This window comes from Haplochromis burtoni, unplaced genomic scaffold (assembly GCF_018398535.1).
Source record: "Haplochromis burtoni strain Fernald_Lab_line unplaced genomic scaffold, NCSU_Asbu1 Contig_147, whole genome shotgun sequence".
NCBI classification, from domain to species: Eukaryota; Metazoa; Chordata; class Actinopteri; order Cichliformes; family Cichlidae; genus Haplochromis; species Haplochromis burtoni.
This window is the reverse complement of record NW_024582508.1, coordinates 1,096,616-1,115,572: the sequence shown is the minus strand read 5'-3', so window position 1 is coordinate 1,115,572 and position 18,957 is coordinate 1,096,616. Positions and strand designations below refer to the sequence as shown.

Genomic DNA, 18,957 nt, shown 5'->3' with positions numbered 1-18,957 from the left:
TGTGTGCCAAAGCAGGGGAAGAATACTAAACCACAAGAGAAAGTCGTAATAGCTTACGTCTATTGAAGTTTACGAGCCAAACCTTGTGCTTCACTCCTCTGCCAACTGATTTCTATTATACTTACTTACCTGATATGATGTGGGGAGCTCTTTGCCATTGGCATTGAAGGAGACAAGGCCAGTGGCCAGGTCAGCCAAACAGCCAATCTCCAGGTCGGAGCTAGAGCGGCTGGACGAAGACGGGGTAACTGCGTCTGCTACACACACCATGTAGCAGTTACTCCTCTGAACACTGCGGCAAAGCAACCACAACAAGAACTCAGCATCAATAAATACAAGTAAATGCAAAAATGCAGAGGACAACATAGGCAACTTGGGGAGGTGGGGGGGTGTCAAATAGGAGGCACAATAAATTTTCATTTGGTCAACACTCATTGATCTTTTGCCTCATTCATATTTGTTACACACAGAGGCCATCTTCCCCATTTACCTCCACGGATGCTAAATAAGGATGAAAACCAGCTATGAAAAGATGACTGAAATGTTTTTGTTTGGTCTGTCTAAAATAATTGTGAGCATGTTCGCCATACTGATCAACACATAGCGATGACACAGGTATTAGTGGTATAAACTTTGAAATGCATGCTTTTTTAAATTACGAACATACATTTGCAAGGATGGGTTATCCCCGGATGGCAGTCATTTAAAAAAAATGAATGGCCATATTATTTGCTTTGCTTTTAACTAGCTTTCAAGAGAGCTTGGAGCATGCTAAGGGATTTTTTGTTGTAATATTTTTTGATGTTTGTGCAGCTCAAATTGGATTCCTTCATATTTGGTCACAAATGCAGCTACATTTAGAATTTACTAGTAAAAAGGTAATATTTCAATGCCTATAAGACATAACACAAAAAATAATCTGATCCTTAGGATCCTTATCTAAAATTGTTTAAATACAACCTCACGTGAACAACAACAGTTAATGGCATATTAAACTGTATCATTATTTATTTCAAAAATACTAAGAAATAAGCCAAAATGTAGAAGCAGTGTGTGGAGCGGGTAGAAGCACATTTAGCAGCAATAACTATATTAAAACTACAGGAAAAATGCTGTCATGAGAAATCAAAAAAGTTATTAAGGAAGGTATCACCACAGAATGCACTTCTGAAAGCACATGTCCCACTGGAATATTAAAGCCTCTTCAAAAAAAAGGATCAAACATTTCATATGAACTCCAGATATTAAAAATGAAGGGAGCATACCTCTCATGGACCCTGCCCCTCTCATCTCCCAGCGTCACTGTGACCGTGCGCGTTTTGCTGAGGCTGAAGTTCTTGCTATAATAATGATAGTCGGGTGTGACCCAGCCCACCCACACAGAAGCAGGGTCCTGTCCAGCAAACACTCGCACTGAGTAGTAATACTGCCAATTAAAAGAAAAAGGGCAAACAGTGCTATCGGTTAATCTGAATATACAGAGAGAAATACTATAGTTTTTTTTTTTTTTTATTTGAGAATCTATGTGGATTTACAGTTGTGATGCTTCCAAAGTCAATACTTCCATCTTCTTTTGGAGGATGGCTGCGGAAACAAAAAACATGACAGTAGATTTAAGTTATCTTAAACACTCTGGGCTTTATTTTTTAACTTTAAGTATAAATTGAGATGTCTGACCTGAGCTTCAGTGATTCATCCAGGAGCTTGTCTGCAGAATAAAACTCCACAGGCATGCTCAGTCTACAGTAGACCATGTCATTGTTGCTGTTTTGAGTGCCATACGTCTTGTGAGTGACCTTAAGGCAAGGAGGACTGTCGACTGTTCCGTCAATCCTCGTCACCTGAGGAGTTAATGAAACCCAAAGCGAGGGATCAATAATATCAATGTGCCCATTAACACCAGCTCTAGTGTTTATTATAAAAAGCTCTCTAGGATAATAAAAAAAAGCAAATCTCAACTCTAGCAGCAAACTTAAAAGGCAATAAAAACACTAATGATATTGAGAATGTGTGTACCTCAATATCAGGGTGGTACTCAGGTACATTGAAAAAAGTGGGCAGGCGCTTGCTGAACCACATGGTGACCTCTCTGTTCATGTTAACAGCAAAGGGCTCAAAACCCTCCTGTAGACCACACATGGTGTAGTACTTGAAAGTACTGGCGTCCTTGCCCAAGTTCATACGGCCGATCTGAGACATGCGGAGACTGCACACGGGGATGAAACCTGGTGTATTTAGAAAATGTATTATTTTAACATGTGCATTTTATATTGTCGTTTTACAAATCAGAAACATGTTAAAAAAATATATATAAAAAAAAAAAGAACGCCAATGGTTTACATGCATGTACGCAACAGGCTTTCTTGAATTCTGTACTTCTAAAAAAAATTTAACTTCCTTTTTTCTTTATCCACCAAAACTCAAATGTCATATGTTTAAGAATCTATCACTTATGAAATCTAAAAACAAACTAACAACTTTACTTTATTCCTGTGTGACCATCTTCTTCCAAAGTCAATGGTTCATTTACAGAGTAATGAGCCAGTGTCACAAAGGACTTAATTAAAATGAAACACTCTTATCATTTTAAGCTTTTCTTAAAATCTTATGCAAACAAACCAAGTCAAACTCCCAGTGACACTTTGAAGGAAACAGGCAGAATAAATGAAGTTGGCTTGAAATACAAAGCCCTCACCATCCTCTGTCTCAAAGTCAGTGAAGCAAAGCTCGGATCCTTTACTGGTGATCAAGAGTTCTCCGTTGAGGGTGAAAATCATGGATTTGTCCTCCATGTTGATCATGCAACCAACCACGTCGCCCTTTTTCCAAGGCTGTCCAAAGTAGCGGCTGCCTGCATGCATACGTCGTCCCTTGAAAAAAAAACACAACAAGAATCACATGTTTTTGTCTTTGCTAATAAATGGAACAACAATGTTGCTTCAGTTTCTGTGACTGTAGGTATTGTTAAAATGTAAAAGATATAATATACGGTGAAATCCTGAATTTAGAAAGTTTATGGCTGAACTACATATATCTTGTTACTCTTATAACCATTCCGTAGTCTCATTTTTATATTCTAATTAGTGTAGCAATGTCCATGACGATACATCTAAAGTATCTAGATCTTTCAAAAAGTTGCCTTCAGACAACTTCCCATGACTAGTTTAAAAGAAAGGATACATGCAGTTTACCCGATATCCATCAAAGACGAAGGCTTGGTCATCTACTCCGAGCTCCACATCAGGTCTGCAGCCTGGTCTGGCCCAGCCAACCCTCATGTCTCCTCCACTCAGAGCCTCAAACTCAAAGTACCACTTCCCCGTCTTCACCGCGTAGGTCTGCTCCACACGGAAGAAGCGTATCGTCTCGATGCTCTGATCATCAAGCATGTGCACAACTTTAGGCAAAGATACGAAAACCAGAGGATTTAACACCATGGATACACGTGCTCGTATTTTCAGTACTACTATTAGACTTTACAATCAATCCATAGCTATAATGAGGATTCGTCAGTGCCGGCTTTCAGATTGAAGAAATGTGTAAAAATATTGCATGCATAACTATGAGTTATACTACAAATATATGTGGTACATTAGCAAAATCTGTGCGCTCCTAAACATTTACAAAACCTTAGGTGAAAGCAGTGCTGTTGCTGTAGCCTTTGAACATACAGTAGATGGTCCTGTATCAGTTTTAAGAGCTTTAAATGACTGCGGTGTCAGCGCCAGGGTCTCACCCTCTTGATCTGGGGGGTCGATCTCATATCCATATCCAACCATAGTCCTGATAGCTTCTCTCAGACTGTCCCTGTTAGATTTTTTGGTGCGTTCATCCAGTAAAGCATATGGCACCAGGCGAGGATTACGCCTGCTCTTCAAATCCTACCACAAACAGTGACAAGAAACTGTACTAGTGGACTAAAGTCATTTAAAATTAACGGTAAAAACAATACATGAGTTTCATTTTCTCCATTTCAAATGCTGCATGAACTTTACCTGCTGGATGCCATAGGTCCATCCTTGTTTAATTCTATCTTTGGCCCACACATTGTGCGCATTTTCGGCCAGTTTATCAACTAGAACCTCTTGACCAGCATTCAGTCTCACATCAGAGAGTTCCAGTGGCGCAGGCTTATATCCATTGGACATCATGTAGCTACAGATGATATTGATAAGATAAGATACGGGTATCTTACAACCCAAATTTTCCCAAAAAGTTGGGACTCTCTATAAAATGTAAACTAAACAAAGGGCAATGATTTGCTGATATATTTTTTTCAAAAACATATTTTAATCGCAACGGAGCACAGAAAACATTAAATTTAACTGGCAAAATCTAAGATTTTAAGAAATTATTAGTTTGTTTTAAATTTAATGACAGCAACACATCCCCAAAAAGCTGGGATAGGGTCAGAATCATCCTTTCTTCTTTTAACGACAGTCTGAGGAGACTGCTGTACCTCTGAGAGGAATGTAGTTTCATTCTTGTCTGATATAAGATTCTAGCTGCTCAACAGTCCCGCGTATTCGGTCATGGTTTTTTCACATAATGATGCTTTCAGCTGGTGAAATGTATGTCTTGCTGAAACATGGAAAGGCTTCCCTGAAAAAACCCAAACTAAAACAATTTGTTTTCCTTGCTGTAAGTAAATTATGGATTTTCAGATCATTGCATTTTGTTTTTATTTACATTTTACACAGCATTCTAAATTTTTTAGAACTGGGTTTGTACGTAAAAAAGGACACTGATTATATAAATGCCTCTAAAATTCAGCATTTTTTTTGTTGTATCCGATAAAAAGATACATAGAACTATAATATAACTTAAATTTATAGGAAGTCTTACTTTTTGGGTAATTTGATTTTCTTCAGATCCTCTTCAGCGTGAATATTAACCTGGGCAACATGGCATCCCAGGGCTAAAAGGGTCCTGAGGATAAAAGGAAATGTGAATAGGAAGAGCGAGAAAGTCTATAACCAGCATCGATATTCAAGCTTCATTACATTATGTTAGATGAAAATGATTCTTCTGAGTGAGTTCTAAATTTTTAACACTGTTCATTAGACACTGATAAATCTCCTCCGATCAATATAATAACACAGAACAGCACTCAGGTTGGGTTGCGTGGAAAAATGCCATTTGGGTCTCAAACTAGATGTAATTGACAAACTGCATACCCAGTTAAACTTTCCTCTAAGAGGAGGACGTTTTATTGAGCCAAGCCAAATGTTTTTACAGTGAGATGACTCAGTAGTTGGCTCAAATAAGCTTTGGATCCAATATTTGTTAAAAAAAATCAATAATGGAATTCACTCAGGAGATGCAAGTCATTACAAGCACCGCTTTAATCTTAGCCTTATCTGCGTCTGCTCAGCATACAGGAGGGAGCTTCAGAAAGAAATGAATAGGTAACTGGATTATCCAGAGGACAGCCCAGGCCTTACTTTAGGGTTTCACTGGACATCTGCAAGTTGTAGTTCCTTTCAGTTTCAGGCAGCTTGGCGAAATCCACAAGGCAAGGGTGCTGCCTCTTGTTGTCATCACGAACCTGAAAAAAAAAAATGAAAAAGGTAGCAGTCAGGTGTTACTACTGCATGTGTCATCTCACCACACCCACTGTTTGCTCTATGAACCTTCTTGTCTTATAGATTTATAAGCAAAAATGGCTCAGAATTCAGAAAATAAAAAGTGGACCGCAGCTGAATTTATCTGCAGTTGTTGCTCAGAGATGCAAATTTTGTTTGTTTTTCTCTGCCTAATTCAGGCCTCAGGTGTTGATTTTTTTCTTTCCTTTTTTAAATAAAGTGAAATAAGCCCAGTTCAGAGAATAGACTCGCAGTAGCTCGGCTATCTGTGAGAGTGGATGGGAGGAAATTTACAGCTGCACGCAGACTCTCAATAAGACGCTGCCAGTGACTCCTCCTGATAATGCACTCTGCTGCTGACAGCAGTTAAATAGAAATGAAGTGCACACGGGGTATGAAAAATACACAATAAACCAATACACAAAGATACAAAGCAATGATGCTGCATTCAACTTTATTATTACTGAATCTTCTGTTTGTCCAGAGAGTCTTGGGTTGTGTGCAATGTCACTCTGAGCTCCCTGAGCTTGTTACAGCAAAATGAAAACATTAAGCAGCTGCTTGGACCTAACGATTGTCCCTAAAACTATAGGACCTCGGCTAACCCCAACTGAAGCTTTCTCCCAGCCTTAATTAATCTGAATGTCATACTCTTGGAAGGTGAGACGCTCATTAAGTTTGTTAAATGGCCGCTGTTGCGATGACAGTCTCGGTGGGAAATGATTCTGTGATAACCACACTACAGTACAAAAGAGGCAGCATGTGTGATCAGACTTCTAACAAGCTGTTCCGCAGTAAACAGGAGTGACTGACAGGAAAATGATGAGAGAATGATAGAGGAAAGCAGTGCAGACAGGAATGATTAAAATGTCTTTAGATACAGAGGACTTCAACTATAGTTACACTGAGCAATTTAGAGATTGACAAACAAGCTCAGTAACATAAAATTAGATACTCTGCATGAGTTGATTTGGCACCGTGTCAATTAAAGGATTTTTTTTATTGCTTGTTGGAGTTTTTCTAACATTGATGAACTTTATTACAGATTTGCTTTTTTGAGGTTAAGCTTGAATCTTGCATCGCTCTATTTTAAGTTTTTGTTGTTTGCTTTTTGTTAAGTTTTGGATAAAACATGTTATTTATTTTCAACCTTTCATTTAAAGCAGTGAATAAATTTAACTCCCAGTTTAATCAATTAATGGCACATTTAATTAATTATTTAATGATGTATTTCATAATTCTGGCACTTATGGCCCTCCACAGTTTTCATTATTCACAAGCGTATTATGTGTAATACTTTCTTGGGAGAGATCAAGTGTTGCCATACAGCTGAAACCCTCCTCCTTTCTATGAAAATAAGCACCTCTATGTTACAGGCAAATTAGAGAAATTTGAATGCAAACACTAACATGCAAATATTGCGTGGATCCAATCCACTTTATCTATGTTCTTATGTCTTACAAACACTCATACTTTCTGAAGCAGTGAGATCTTCAGACGCCATTGCTGACATATTGCTGCCTATAAAGGAACAAGCCCTGAAACGTTCTTCATAAAAAGAAAGTTTTTTGGATTTCTCGACACACTCTGAAGCTCGACACATTACGTCCCATCACTAGTGAGTAAGGTTTACTCAGTTGTAAGCTTAACAATTTTTCGTGAGTGTCATTTTCTCCCTCTAGCTATATATGTTAACAGGCCATTATACCTGTAGTCAGGGACTGAAATCTTCAAATTAATGAGCCATTAACGAGCATTTCAATTTTGACCACTTGAGTTGACCTTTATCAGTGTTTCCAGACATACCAGATAAATATATTCCAGGTGAATCACAGGTTTACCTTGCCATAAGTCCAGCCCAGTTCAATCTTGTTCATCCCCCACAGTTCGTGAATGTTTTCTGCCAGCTTGTCCCGGATGTTCTCCAAGTGAGGGGGAAGAACAATCTGCAGAGAGAAGGGGAACAGATGGTACAGTTGGATTCAAAAGGATGCTGGACCAAAAAAAAAAAAAAAAAAGGCTGACAAATGAAAACCGTTCTTCCTCATGTCTATGCAATTGTTAGATCCCTAGGGGTTATGCAAAGTTTCCTACCCTTTTGTTACACTGAGGTAGAAAGTCAGCACCTATTTTCCATTTGTACTTCAGAGCCACTTCTGCAGCACTGAATGTTAAATTACAGGTGCGTAACACAAAATGAATTCCCTGAAACCGCTGCAGGGCTAGTAAACAGCTTTGTCTTCTTTTTAAACAGCACTCAAACAAGAAGTAGCAGAAGAGAAACAGCAGCAATCATGTACCCATCATGGACATTTTATAGCACACTTTTTAGAACCAGAGCAAACCAACCAAAAGAACTAGAATATAATTTTACTGTATATTCAACACAAGCGTTCACACCGCTGCTTTTAATTTCCTTGGGTGTAACATCACTTTAACATCTCACCTGACTGGTGTCAACAGGGGTGGGAATAAAGGAGGCCTGAGAGAGGAACTGGGTGGTTCCCAGCAGATCACGGACCCCATCGTGGTCCCTCTTGTACTCCTTCACAGGCTCTACATGCATCTTCTCTTTGGGCAACAGTGCTTCATAACACGGAGAGTAACCGGCAGGTGGCAAGAACTTGAAATCTCCATGGCGACCGCCCAGCAGGAACCGGACCCTGTGATGATGACAGTAAAAGGCAGTAAATAACTTCAGCTAACATCAGTCTACATCTCTGGCATTACATAATATCAGGCTTGCAGTAGAGACTTAAATGTTCTTCTTTGGTTATTTTTATTTTTTTATTTCATTGTTTACTGGTATGCTGTTGGGATAAAATGTAAGATAAAATATAACACATCACATAAATTTAAACCAAATATAACTTCGTTTGATAGGAAAACATTTTAAGAAATGGTTTCAGGTTTATTTTTCCCCTTTTGGTATGACCTGTTCTGTCTCATTAAGATAAAAATTAAGATACCAGGAAGCTGCAGCACAGTAACAAAATTACTTTAATTTGGTACTATGCCATTGGTTTTTGTGTGAACCTACAAAAGTTCATAAGGTGCAAATTCATCAAGAGCCTCAGCAAAAACACAATTATAAATGCAGAGCCTTACTTTACACCTGCAGAGAAGCTGACTACAGGGAAGAAGAACCCGTCTGTGTTGAAGTCCTCGAACATGCCCTGGACAGGCTGCCCGTTGATCCTGAAGGACATACTGGGAGCTCCCAAATCCAGACAGCAGCTGACCACATCGTCTGAGTTCAGCAAGTGCTGGTTAATGGAGGCCACGGCTCTTGGGATTCGGCCTAGACAACAGCGTGCAGAGACAGATAGGGAGGATGGATGGCTGTTACAGCTGCAAAGTCATTGCAAATGTAGGGCAGGATGATGGGCAAGGAGAAGAGAAGTGAGCAGAGAGGTTGGGAGTTGGGTGGTGAGTGCTTTAACAGGAATGTCATGAAATGGATGAGGGGAGGTGATGGGTCTTTTAGCAGATTTAGAAGGGAAGTGAGGTGAAATAGTTTTTATGCTGTTAGGCTGAGATTGGAAAAGAGAGGGACTAAGAGACTTATACCCCTGAAGCACCAAGAGGACAAAGATATGGACTCAAACTACTGACTGGTTCCTTCCTCTTATGCAGAAAGAAAAAATCAAAAACAAAACTGCAATCAGCTGGCGCTTTCCGTTTGAATGCAAACTGAATATGTACGGCATGCATATCAAAATCATTCAAGACGTTGCAAGGCTATTCAGAAGATGTAAAAGAGAAGTCTAACAGGTAGAGGTTGGAAAGTGGAATTTTTTATGTCAGTGTCCAAAAGATGAAAAAGCAAAGTAAAGAGGGGACAGCAGGCTCCTGCATTATTCACAAAAGGTTCTGTCAGGGCAAAGTCCTTCAATAACCCTTTTTTTAATTCTACAAACTTGGAGTTACCTAACTGCAGTAGTGCAGAGTAGCATGGAACAAATGTAAAAGTTTATATTATATAAAGACGAGATAACAGAGCAAGTTAAAAGCTACACTGTGCTTTTTCCAGCTTTCCAGGGCCATCAAATTTGCCTTTTTGCAGTAAGACTGTCTTTGACTGCGCATGGTTCCTAGTAATTACACGACACATGGACAGAATAAGGCCAATGGGCCAGAACCAGACCGCTAATCATCTCAGTCCGAACCACAAGATCTTAAAAGAAAAATGAAATAAACAAAATAACATGATTCAGACACAGATCTCTGAAGTTTCTCAATGTGATTGACTTCACTGAGTCTGTAGCATTACTTCATTGAATTCTAGTGCTGTTAGTTTCATTAGTGACTCTAGTGACAGGGAGTAGTGCAGGGGTAGGCAACTCCAGACCTCGAGTGCCGGTAATGAACTAATCATTTGATTCAGGTGTGTTGACCCAGAGTGACATCTAAAACTAGCAGGACACTGGCCCTCGAAGCCTGGAGTTGCCCACCCTGGTGTAGTGCCTACCAAAAAAAACTGCTTAAATGTAGACTCGTTAAAATGTTAATTTAAGTGGGGGTTTTTTATGTTTTCATGTAATACTTTCATTGTTGGAGGCAAGCTGTAAAAACATTACCTTGTAATTACTGTATCATTTCCTCTTAGTTTGATGTTTAGGGGAAAGGGGTTGGGGGAAAATATGTTGGGTAAATATAGAGTTTACAACTTATAAACTCTGTATTCAACACACCTTGTTTTGAACTGAGGACACAAGAGTCAGTCATGTGATATCTCTTTTATGGCATGTGTGATGTCTGAAAGAAGACACTGCCTAGCAGTTTCCAGGAAAAGAATAGAACCAGACAATGGAAACCCAATCAGTGATAATGGCTATCTGGTTACTCAATTTCACAGTTCCACAGACCTACACAACAACATCATTCTTGTTTTGGATTTATAGTTAACCACTGCACAGATTCAGCCTCTCTTCAGCTTCAGTATGATAGCTTTTCTGTCAGGAGGTCATCAGTTATCCAAGATGCACTGTTGGTTTTTGTCCATTATGACACACTACGTGAGATAAAAACCTTTTTTGTGCATACTGCCTATTTTCATTCTCAAACTGATGTGATACCTTGACTCACTATGAATCATCCAGATCAGTGCATAAACTGTTTGTTGTCAGGTAGATTAAACGTAGGATAAAAACAGCATTGAACCTTAAGATTGTATGCATCTAGACTAAATATACATTATCTCTATATTTTCTTACATACATGGGTTTTGAATTTCAACCACATATGAGATCTACCAGCAGTGAAATATTAAATTAAGATGCTCACCTGACCAGAGATGCAGTCCATCAAAGCTGTAAGAGTACAGGTCATCTCCAACACCATTGCCTCCCCACCCTTCTCCTCCACCAGGGTATGGAGCATATCCTTTAGTGTTGGCCCAGCCTACCCTCAGGTGGGTCGGCTCATTGGTTACAAAGTGGTCCACTTGGTCAATGACCAGCTCATAATACCACTTCTTATACTGAGCTGAACCTTCAGCTATGCCCAGGAAGATATTTGGTCTCATACTGGAAATGAAAACAGGGAAAGTCAACACTGGATTGAAATCGTCACTCCAAATTTCCACTCTTTAATCAGCTGTGTATACTGGGGCTACTGCATCCAGCAGCGGTGCAATACTCTAAATTCTCTACCTCTGAACATCATTGACCAATCGAGTCTGAAGCAGCAGGTCCCTATTGGGAAGGAGGTTGTCACAGATCAGATTCTGATTGGCTCTCACTGCCACTCCATTGCATACACAGAGGGAACAAAGGACATCCAGGATCTGACAGAGAAAAAGACACTTGTGTCAGACACTTTTTCCTTTTTGTGTGAAAATATGTCACACATCCACAGTGTGTCAGCGTTTCACATGCTCCGAGAGGAAATGATTAGTTATTCAGACAGATTTTCTGCAAGCTGTGATGCTTGGAGCACATTCACAGTGCGCAAGAGGGCCTTCAAGCAGAACTATCGTCCTCCACCTGCCATTCATGATCAGCAACTGCTGTTTACAAGAAAGCTCTTTGATGTCTTCTAACAAGTGACAGTGTAAATATTAGGAAACTGACATTTAAACACTGTATACACATCACTCGGCTGGAACAAATGAAACCATGATAAAGATTTAAGTACAGTTTTTAAAACCCAGTTTGACAGCTTGATTTTTCTTAACAGTTGTTGAGGCTTTATAATCCAATTAAATGTCTTTAGTGTTTAGTGTTTGTGTTTAAAAAAACCCAAAAAAAAAACAAAAAACAGAGCAACTGGCACCAAAGTTGATCCCCAATTTGGAAAAGACCACAACGAGGAAAGATGTCTTCCACCTCTGCCCGCAAAGGACCAACCAACAGCCAAAATGTGACAACGACTGAGCCAGTTGTGTTTTTGCACTGACACAGTGGAGTATTTTTCCTTAGCCGAGTGTTTTCATGATGCAAATTCGAACAGCATTTGTTGATTGCTCTGAGAAAAACCAGAGACAATGATTGTGTTGGCACTTCCGGATTGACCCATTAAAGAAGCGGTAGCTGTAGAAATATAAACTTGTCATGTAAAAACCTTATATAGGGGAAATCAAACCACACTTCTGCATTTTTAGTGGTGATTGATGATTCTATGTATGCATTGGCAATCCTAACTCAACTCTGACTTCAAGAAATCCTCTGCCAAGGCATAAAACCAAAGAAGTCTGTCTGTCTACCAGCAAGAGCATTGTGAAAACTGCCAAGGTGAATTGTCTATACTCCACGAGGAGCATGGACAAAGGAAGAACCTGTGAAATGTTTGGTGTGAAGCCAGGTTGTTTTCTCTAAAATAAGAAGATATGGCACTAGACTGGCATTGGCACAAAAAGCTCCTTTCTTGTACCTTTTCTAGTCTAATATTTCTGCTTACCTTGTGGTTGCGTCCATGCTTGTAGAGCAGAGAGACGATGGATTTAATGTGACCTTTCTGGATGATGTTCAGAGCTTCTGGGCTTTCTACCAAGATACAGTGGAGGACTTCCAGAATACCTATAGAGTTACACAAAATGTTTGTCATTTAACAAAAGAAACATTTAGACCACATCCCAACATTGATAGCTAGGGATGGGTACCGGTATCCGGTGCTATGATGGCACCGGTTCTGACACAAACGGTAGTAACCAGACCGAAAAGCAGTGCACATTTCGTGCTTTATTTCGGTGCTTTTTTCCTGAGATGTCATACACTTTGGATTCTAGCCAATCATTTTACCTTTCCGAGGATAGTAGGCGGGCCCAGGTACGTACGTTCTTTTAGAGCAGAGCTACAGATTAAAAACTGCCCAAGGCGAAGCGGTCAAAAGTCTGGCTGTACTTCACAGCAAAAGATGCAAACTCAGCAGCCTGCAACAAGTGCTTTAAGCTGATACTGTGCAAAGGAGGTAACACCTCGAATCTGATGAAACACCTGGCGACGCATAGCGTTTTTTTAAAAGCCTAGAAATGCGCCGTATTTGATAGCTTGCTGCAAGACCTCACACCTGCACATCTACTGCGGGTGTGGTGCCTGTTATCGGACCCGGAGTTAGCAACATGAACCCGAAGAGTAGAGTCCTGGCCCCTAGCCCTGCCAGTGTAGCAGAAATGATGACGGATGATGATGCAGCAGCAGCCGTTCTTCTCTGCGTGAGTAGCTTAATGTTGTTCGTGTGTAATTTACGTTGAGTAGGCTAACCACGTTATTACATTAATGCATGTAAGGTGAACTAGCAAACATCATCATAGCTACATGCGGCTGTCTTCTTGTTTGATGGCAGATACTCCCTTCACCCTGGCCAAAAAGGCTAAAATGCCCAAAGAAAAAGTGGAAAACAGCTGAGAGGTTTTAGGACAAGGTTTGTGTTTTTCCATTGTTTAAGCACTGCTTCCAGCCAAGAGTGATACCATATATGCCCTATAGCTGCAGAGAAGACCAACATTGTTATCTTTTTACAAAAAAAACAGCTAAACATGAGAGGTTTCAGGACAAAGTTTGTGTTCTTCATTCTTTAAGCACCGGTTCGAGCACCGTTTAAGCACCGGCACCGTTTCAAAAGTACCGGTTTGGCACCGGTATCGGATAAAACCTAAACGATACCCATCCCTATTGATAGCACATTTTTGTCCTTTGCGCCTATCAAAAATCTTTAATCGTTTTAGTTTTTTTTCCTCTCCTCAATTTTTCCACTGAAAGTTTCTCATCATACCTGATGAAGACTCCAGTCTTTCCAGTTTGCTGACCAACCAGTCCAATTTTCGGGAAAACTGGGTACAGTTGTTCCGGTTTCCACGAATCAGTGCAGCTTAACAAACAACAAAGATTTCAAAAATAAATTATTAATATTATAAAAGTGCATTCCAGCAGCAGAATATCAGGTGAGTGGATACTGCAAACAATTTGACTTTGACTAATGAATAAGCGTCAGGTTTTCCTGATATGACATATGTGCATATGAAAACTCATTAAATCTGAATAGAAAATACATGAGAAAAATTGTAAAGGCACTATTAAACCAAGACCTCTATCCCCCATAAAAAGTTGAGGTGTATTCTCTTGTACCATCCTCTACACCTGTGGGTGACATTAAGAAGCCTCTTTATCAATATACTGTCTCATTTCTCACCATTTAGATTCTGGGACAGCAGACGGATAATGTCTGTGAAACACTTTAACAGCCCTCTGTGCCAAAGGAATACTGATGGGTGTCTAATCTCCTTTAATTCTGCGCTCTCAGCCAAGCTATAGTTCAAAATGAACACATGGCTAGATCCACAGTTTGAGTCAAGGGCAAGGATATTCACTGTGACTGATGTGAATGTAAAATTCAAAGGTCAAAGACAGGCAGGAGAACCTGGGGCTGCAAAGACTACAGACTTTAAACCATGGTTACATAATCATACAGTGTATTAAGATATACTGTAATATTGCTAAGGCTTTAATGAAGACATCAATTTAAAGTGAAACGATTTGTCCCACTGAGTCCAAGAACAATTTTATCTCATTAAAGAAATAAATAACAAACAAGGAAAAAAGTAGATTGTTCAGTCAGAAAATAAATGTGACAAAGCAGCCATATTTATTTTATTAATGTGTTTATCCATTTTAATATTACTCAGTTTTTGCACACAGGACATTAGAATGTGTGCCTCCTTCAAGACATCTGGAGAGCTAATCACGAAGACTGCTTCAAGAGTAGAAAGCTGTGTTAAAGAATAAAAGCGGTCACACCAAATATTGCATTTCAAGCTCATTAGAATTGCACAAATTCTGTTTTTGCCCTAAATAATGTATTTCCACATATTTTTAGGCATGTTTCAATAAGCTGCTATACCCATTTCCCATTTCCTAGCAAAATATAAAAAAAAGAGGAGTGAATCAAGAAATGTGCATAATTACTGTACATCTTGCATCTTGTGTATTATAAATACCCACTAAAGTCTAGAATAATGCAAACCAGCCAATTAGAACATCGTTATTTCAGATGTTAGACTTACATCTGCATCTTGGAATGTAGCTTGGTGTAGACACACAGTAGAGGAGGTTGCACATCTATAACTCTAGGAAAACTGGGCAAACTTTACCTGCTTAATGAGTAATGTCTCCACACTAGTAAAAATCTCTACAACAGGTGGCCATTGTAAATAGTGGTGGGATGTTTTTATGTTTATCTTTAATACACAGCCTGACTTAACTTCTGGGGATCGTGACTTTTTAGGGCTTCCAGCCAGGATATCTGGGTAGCAGAAATGCATGCTAATTTAGCCTCAAATAAGCTAATTAAATTGACATTTTCATCAGATTACAGCTGATGACATGTAGACTTAATTTTTGCAAATGAAATCCCTCTCTTCATACGAGTTTGTAAAGATCATCAATAGTATAATACAGTGAGGCTCATGGAAAATTCCTGCTTGGGGTGATATTGATGTCCATAATCTCATCATTTAACAAGCACACTGCCTACTTGGACAGATAACAGACCAATAAGAGAGAGAAGGTCAGAACAAACAAGGCCCCGACACAATTCATCATGCAAAATCTGCTACGCCATCCTGCCTTCTGCATCCTTGAGGGTGACCTCTCTGTGGGGATGGCTAGAGTGTACTCAGAGGAGTGCATTTGTGGGTTTTGAGCACGTGTGTTTGTGTGTAATGTGAGGAAGTACATGTAGGGGAGGTGGTGATGATTACAAAGGCAGTCAAGGTGAGCCAAGTGGAAGCGGTTGATGGGAAAACTCCAATGACAGGAAAACAAAGTACCCAAGAGAAAGCGGTCTGAAATAAAACTTTTCAGGGTCAGAGCTTTAGCATTCATGGCTCAGTGTGAGGCCCCGAGAGAATCAGATAATGCCAACACCTGCGATGGCTGGCATTTTGTTAACGATGCCATTTTGCCTTCAAATATTCAGCTCGATGCTCTATGATTATATCTACACTGCTTTCAAAACACTTGTGACCTAAATGAAAGCGAAGGCAGACAGTAAGACTGCAGGAGGCACTGCGTTTACATCTAAATGTCATGTAAGTGCTGTGACCAGCTTTGAACTGCAAATGTTGAACAAACGAAGGAAGGAAGGAAGGAAGGAAGGAAGGAAGGAAGGAAGGAAAAGAATGGCATTAAGTGTCAATTAAATGATGCGACCAGCTGCTAACTCCAGATGTGGAGTGAGAATGTGAACAACAAAAAAAGTGAGGAAGTGAAGACAGAAGGGAGTAGAAAAAAGATAAAATAAAGAAGGTGGGAAGCGAAGGAAAGGAAGGAAAGAAATGAGGCATTAAGGATGATCTAAAAGCTACAATATGGAATACAGGAAATAAGGGGTGGGGGGTTAGTGAGATGAGAAACATGGAAGAGAAGGCAAATTCAGTCAATTGAGACACTGAAGGAAGATAAATACTACACGTCTACCCTGAACCAACAGCTGACAGTGTTTTAAAAAAAAAAAGAAGAAAAAAAAACAAACGATGTGGATATTTCATGTGATCCATCACTCAACTGTTTACCTAAGAGTTCATAAAGCAGGTTGAGAATGTCCTTCCACGCTGCGCCAGCTTCCTCCCCAGCCACCTCCCCGAAGTGGGCTGCACTGTCGTACAGGTTCATTCGATCAATGCATTTGGACAGAAGACTCAGCATACCCTGAGAAAAATAAAAGATATATACATAATTATTGTGTATTCTTTTACAAGAATTGATAATAACTGAATAGCAAGGAGCTAAACAAATACAGATGATGAAAGATTAATAGGGACTCATTAAAATACATTAAATTTATGTAACCAAAGTCGAAACATACATTCATTTAAGAACCTAAGGTTTTAACCACTTTTACCCCCCACACACACAAAAAAAAACAAAAAAAAAAAAAGAAACACACTTCCTGCATAGCATCATCTAAATGAGAAACATCAGTGTATGAGAGGTTTTCTTTTTGCATAGAAATTAATCACACCACCCACTCTCACCTCCTCTTTGAAGAGGTCCTGACGTTTGATGAGTGAACGGAGAAGACACTGCTTCTCTTCATGCTCCAGCTCAGAATCGGGCTGCTTAAAGTACTCAATCAAATCATTCAGTGTCTGTAGCACCTCTTCAACGTACCCGGCCACTGCTGTAGACTCTCCTGCTGCAATGCTGTCCAAAGCTCTGGGAGGAAAAAAAGGCAGAAAAGACAGAGAGGGTGGATCAATGTGTAACATTTTACAAAAATTTAGTGTGGAGTTTTTGCTAGAAGCAAAGAGGACCCTCCTATAATTACTTGATGAAGTTGGTAAAGAGGAACGTGGTGTTACGGATGATGCGTGCAGCCCGAGACTCCTCATGTTGACAGCGCTGGAGGATGAGCCCGTCATCCATGTGGCCCTCAGAATGTAGGCAGGCCTAGCAGGACAAACACAGATGTGAATATTAATTTTTTAAACTAGGATGCAACAAGATGCCAGTAACCTGCTGGAAACTTCTGTCCTGTCAGACTTTTGAAAACTAATCTGTGTAATATCTCAAATATTCTAAAATAAAACCTAAAATGAGCAGGTGTAAGAACGACAAGCATATATGTAATCACTTTGTGATGTGCCAGCCTTCTATGGCTAGTGAGTTTACAACACCAATGCTCAGTGAAATCTGACTTACTGTAATCAAGCAGCCTAATTAAAAAAAGACAGGGGGGTGGGGGGAGGATTTAAATGTAAACCCACCACCCGTCACCTCCAACACGTCTGGTGCTTTGGCATGCGGCCAAGGCTGCAAGGTCTGCCTGGCGCCAGCACGACGTGGTATTTGATGTCCCTGGACAAACGCCCGGCGATGAGCAGTGTTTATATGCCACCCTAATCCTTCTGTCTCACCCAAAACTAACTGTCACCCTCCACGTGGCCAATTATCACGTTTAAATGGGTTTCAGCCTCATGTGCACTCTCTGTGGGTCTGCAGAAAAGATGGGAGTGGAGTGTGGGTGACCACATCTGATGTATCCAAGGCTAACATTTTTAATGCATGCTCAATCATCCAGGTAAGGAAATCCCAAAAAAGATGATTCTGTTCATCTGGATGTCGTGTTTTCTATTTTGTCACTCATTCATATGACTTTTTCAGTCTCAGCTGACTGCAGGTTTCCCCAACCTTATAAACAGTACATTTGCATAATGACTGACACTAGCACCATTGACTAACAATGGGCTGTGGGGTCAGTTTCATGATCATAAATATGCATATTGTCATGACTAGTTGGGGAATGGCTCCAATCACAACACTGTAAGATGGTGAAAGATGTGTCCTCCTCGATGGCCTCCTTGACTCACCGCTCAAACCAGCGTTCCTCTCTGTCCATGATGTGTACCTGCTCATCATTGAAAGAGTCCACTGGCCTATAGGTGTAAATAGACTGCAGATTCCTAGCCTGATCAGTTAGCTCTTCTGGGTTGTGTCATCCGCAAACATTGTTTTCAGTTCCAAAAGAAAAACATTTGACCTGAGTTGGTTGGGTGTTTGGAAGGCCAGCCATATAGCCCACTGCTCTGACTGTGTGTTATTTGCGTATGCACTCATTGGCTTCGAGGAATGGCAGGCATTTATGGTCATGTTGTAAACAGATGACAGCTATATATGTTGCATATTTGTATCACTACAGTATGTGCTGTGCAATAAATTATTCGTAATTATTCCTGGAGCAGTTGTTTACTCATGCTAACCATAAAAAAAGAAAAAAACAACAACCCCAAAACAGGTGCTTATCCAACCATGCAAAGTGGACAACTGCAACAAACCCAGAGTTTTACAGTGGGGCAAAAAAGTATTTAGTCAGCCACCGATTGTGCAAGTTCCCCCACCTAAAATGATGACAGAGGTCAGTAATTTGCACCAGA

General features: G+C 40.0%; 1 protein-coding gene across 6 annotated transcripts in view; it reads right to left on the bottom strand.

Moving 5' to 3' along the window:
- ryr3 (ryanodine receptor 3) overlaps positions 1 to 18,957 on the bottom strand; it is a 114,552-nt gene that overhangs the window by 52,803 nt on the left and 42,792 nt on the right. For all 6 annotated transcript variants that reach the window (XM_014336541.2, XM_014336543.2, XM_042224719.1 and 3 more), the window contains 21 exons: positions 17,352 to 17,473; positions 17,059 to 17,239; positions 16,597 to 16,732; positions 13,800 to 13,895; positions 12,486 to 12,604; positions 11,240 to 11,373; positions 10,872 to 11,113; positions 8,694 to 8,886; positions 8,032 to 8,248; positions 7,427 to 7,531; positions 5,445 to 5,548; positions 4,846 to 4,929; positions 3,996 to 4,155; positions 3,737 to 3,881; positions 3,192 to 3,397; positions 2,696 to 2,870; positions 2,017 to 2,225; positions 1,678 to 1,841; positions 1,536 to 1,584; positions 1,266 to 1,426; positions 130 to 292 (listed from right to left, as the gene is read on the bottom strand). In XM_014336541.2, coding sequence (XP_014192027.1) covers positions 130 to 292; positions 1,266 to 1,426; positions 1,536 to 1,584; positions 1,678 to 1,841; positions 2,017 to 2,225; positions 2,696 to 2,870; positions 3,192 to 3,397; positions 3,737 to 3,881; positions 3,996 to 4,155; positions 4,846 to 4,929; positions 5,445 to 5,548; positions 7,427 to 7,531; positions 8,032 to 8,248; positions 8,694 to 8,886; positions 10,872 to 11,113; positions 11,240 to 11,373; positions 12,486 to 12,604; positions 13,800 to 13,895; positions 16,597 to 16,732; positions 17,059 to 17,239; positions 17,352 to 17,473 — 3,165 coding nt within the window. The remainder of the gene's footprint in view (positions 1 to 129; positions 293 to 1,265; positions 1,427 to 1,535; positions 1,585 to 1,677; positions 1,842 to 2,016; positions 2,226 to 2,695; positions 2,871 to 3,191; positions 3,398 to 3,736; positions 3,882 to 3,995; positions 4,156 to 4,845; positions 4,930 to 5,444; positions 5,549 to 7,426; positions 7,532 to 8,031; positions 8,249 to 8,693; positions 8,887 to 10,871; positions 11,114 to 11,239; positions 11,374 to 12,485; positions 12,605 to 13,799; positions 13,896 to 16,596; positions 16,733 to 17,058; positions 17,240 to 17,351; positions 17,474 to 18,957) is intronic.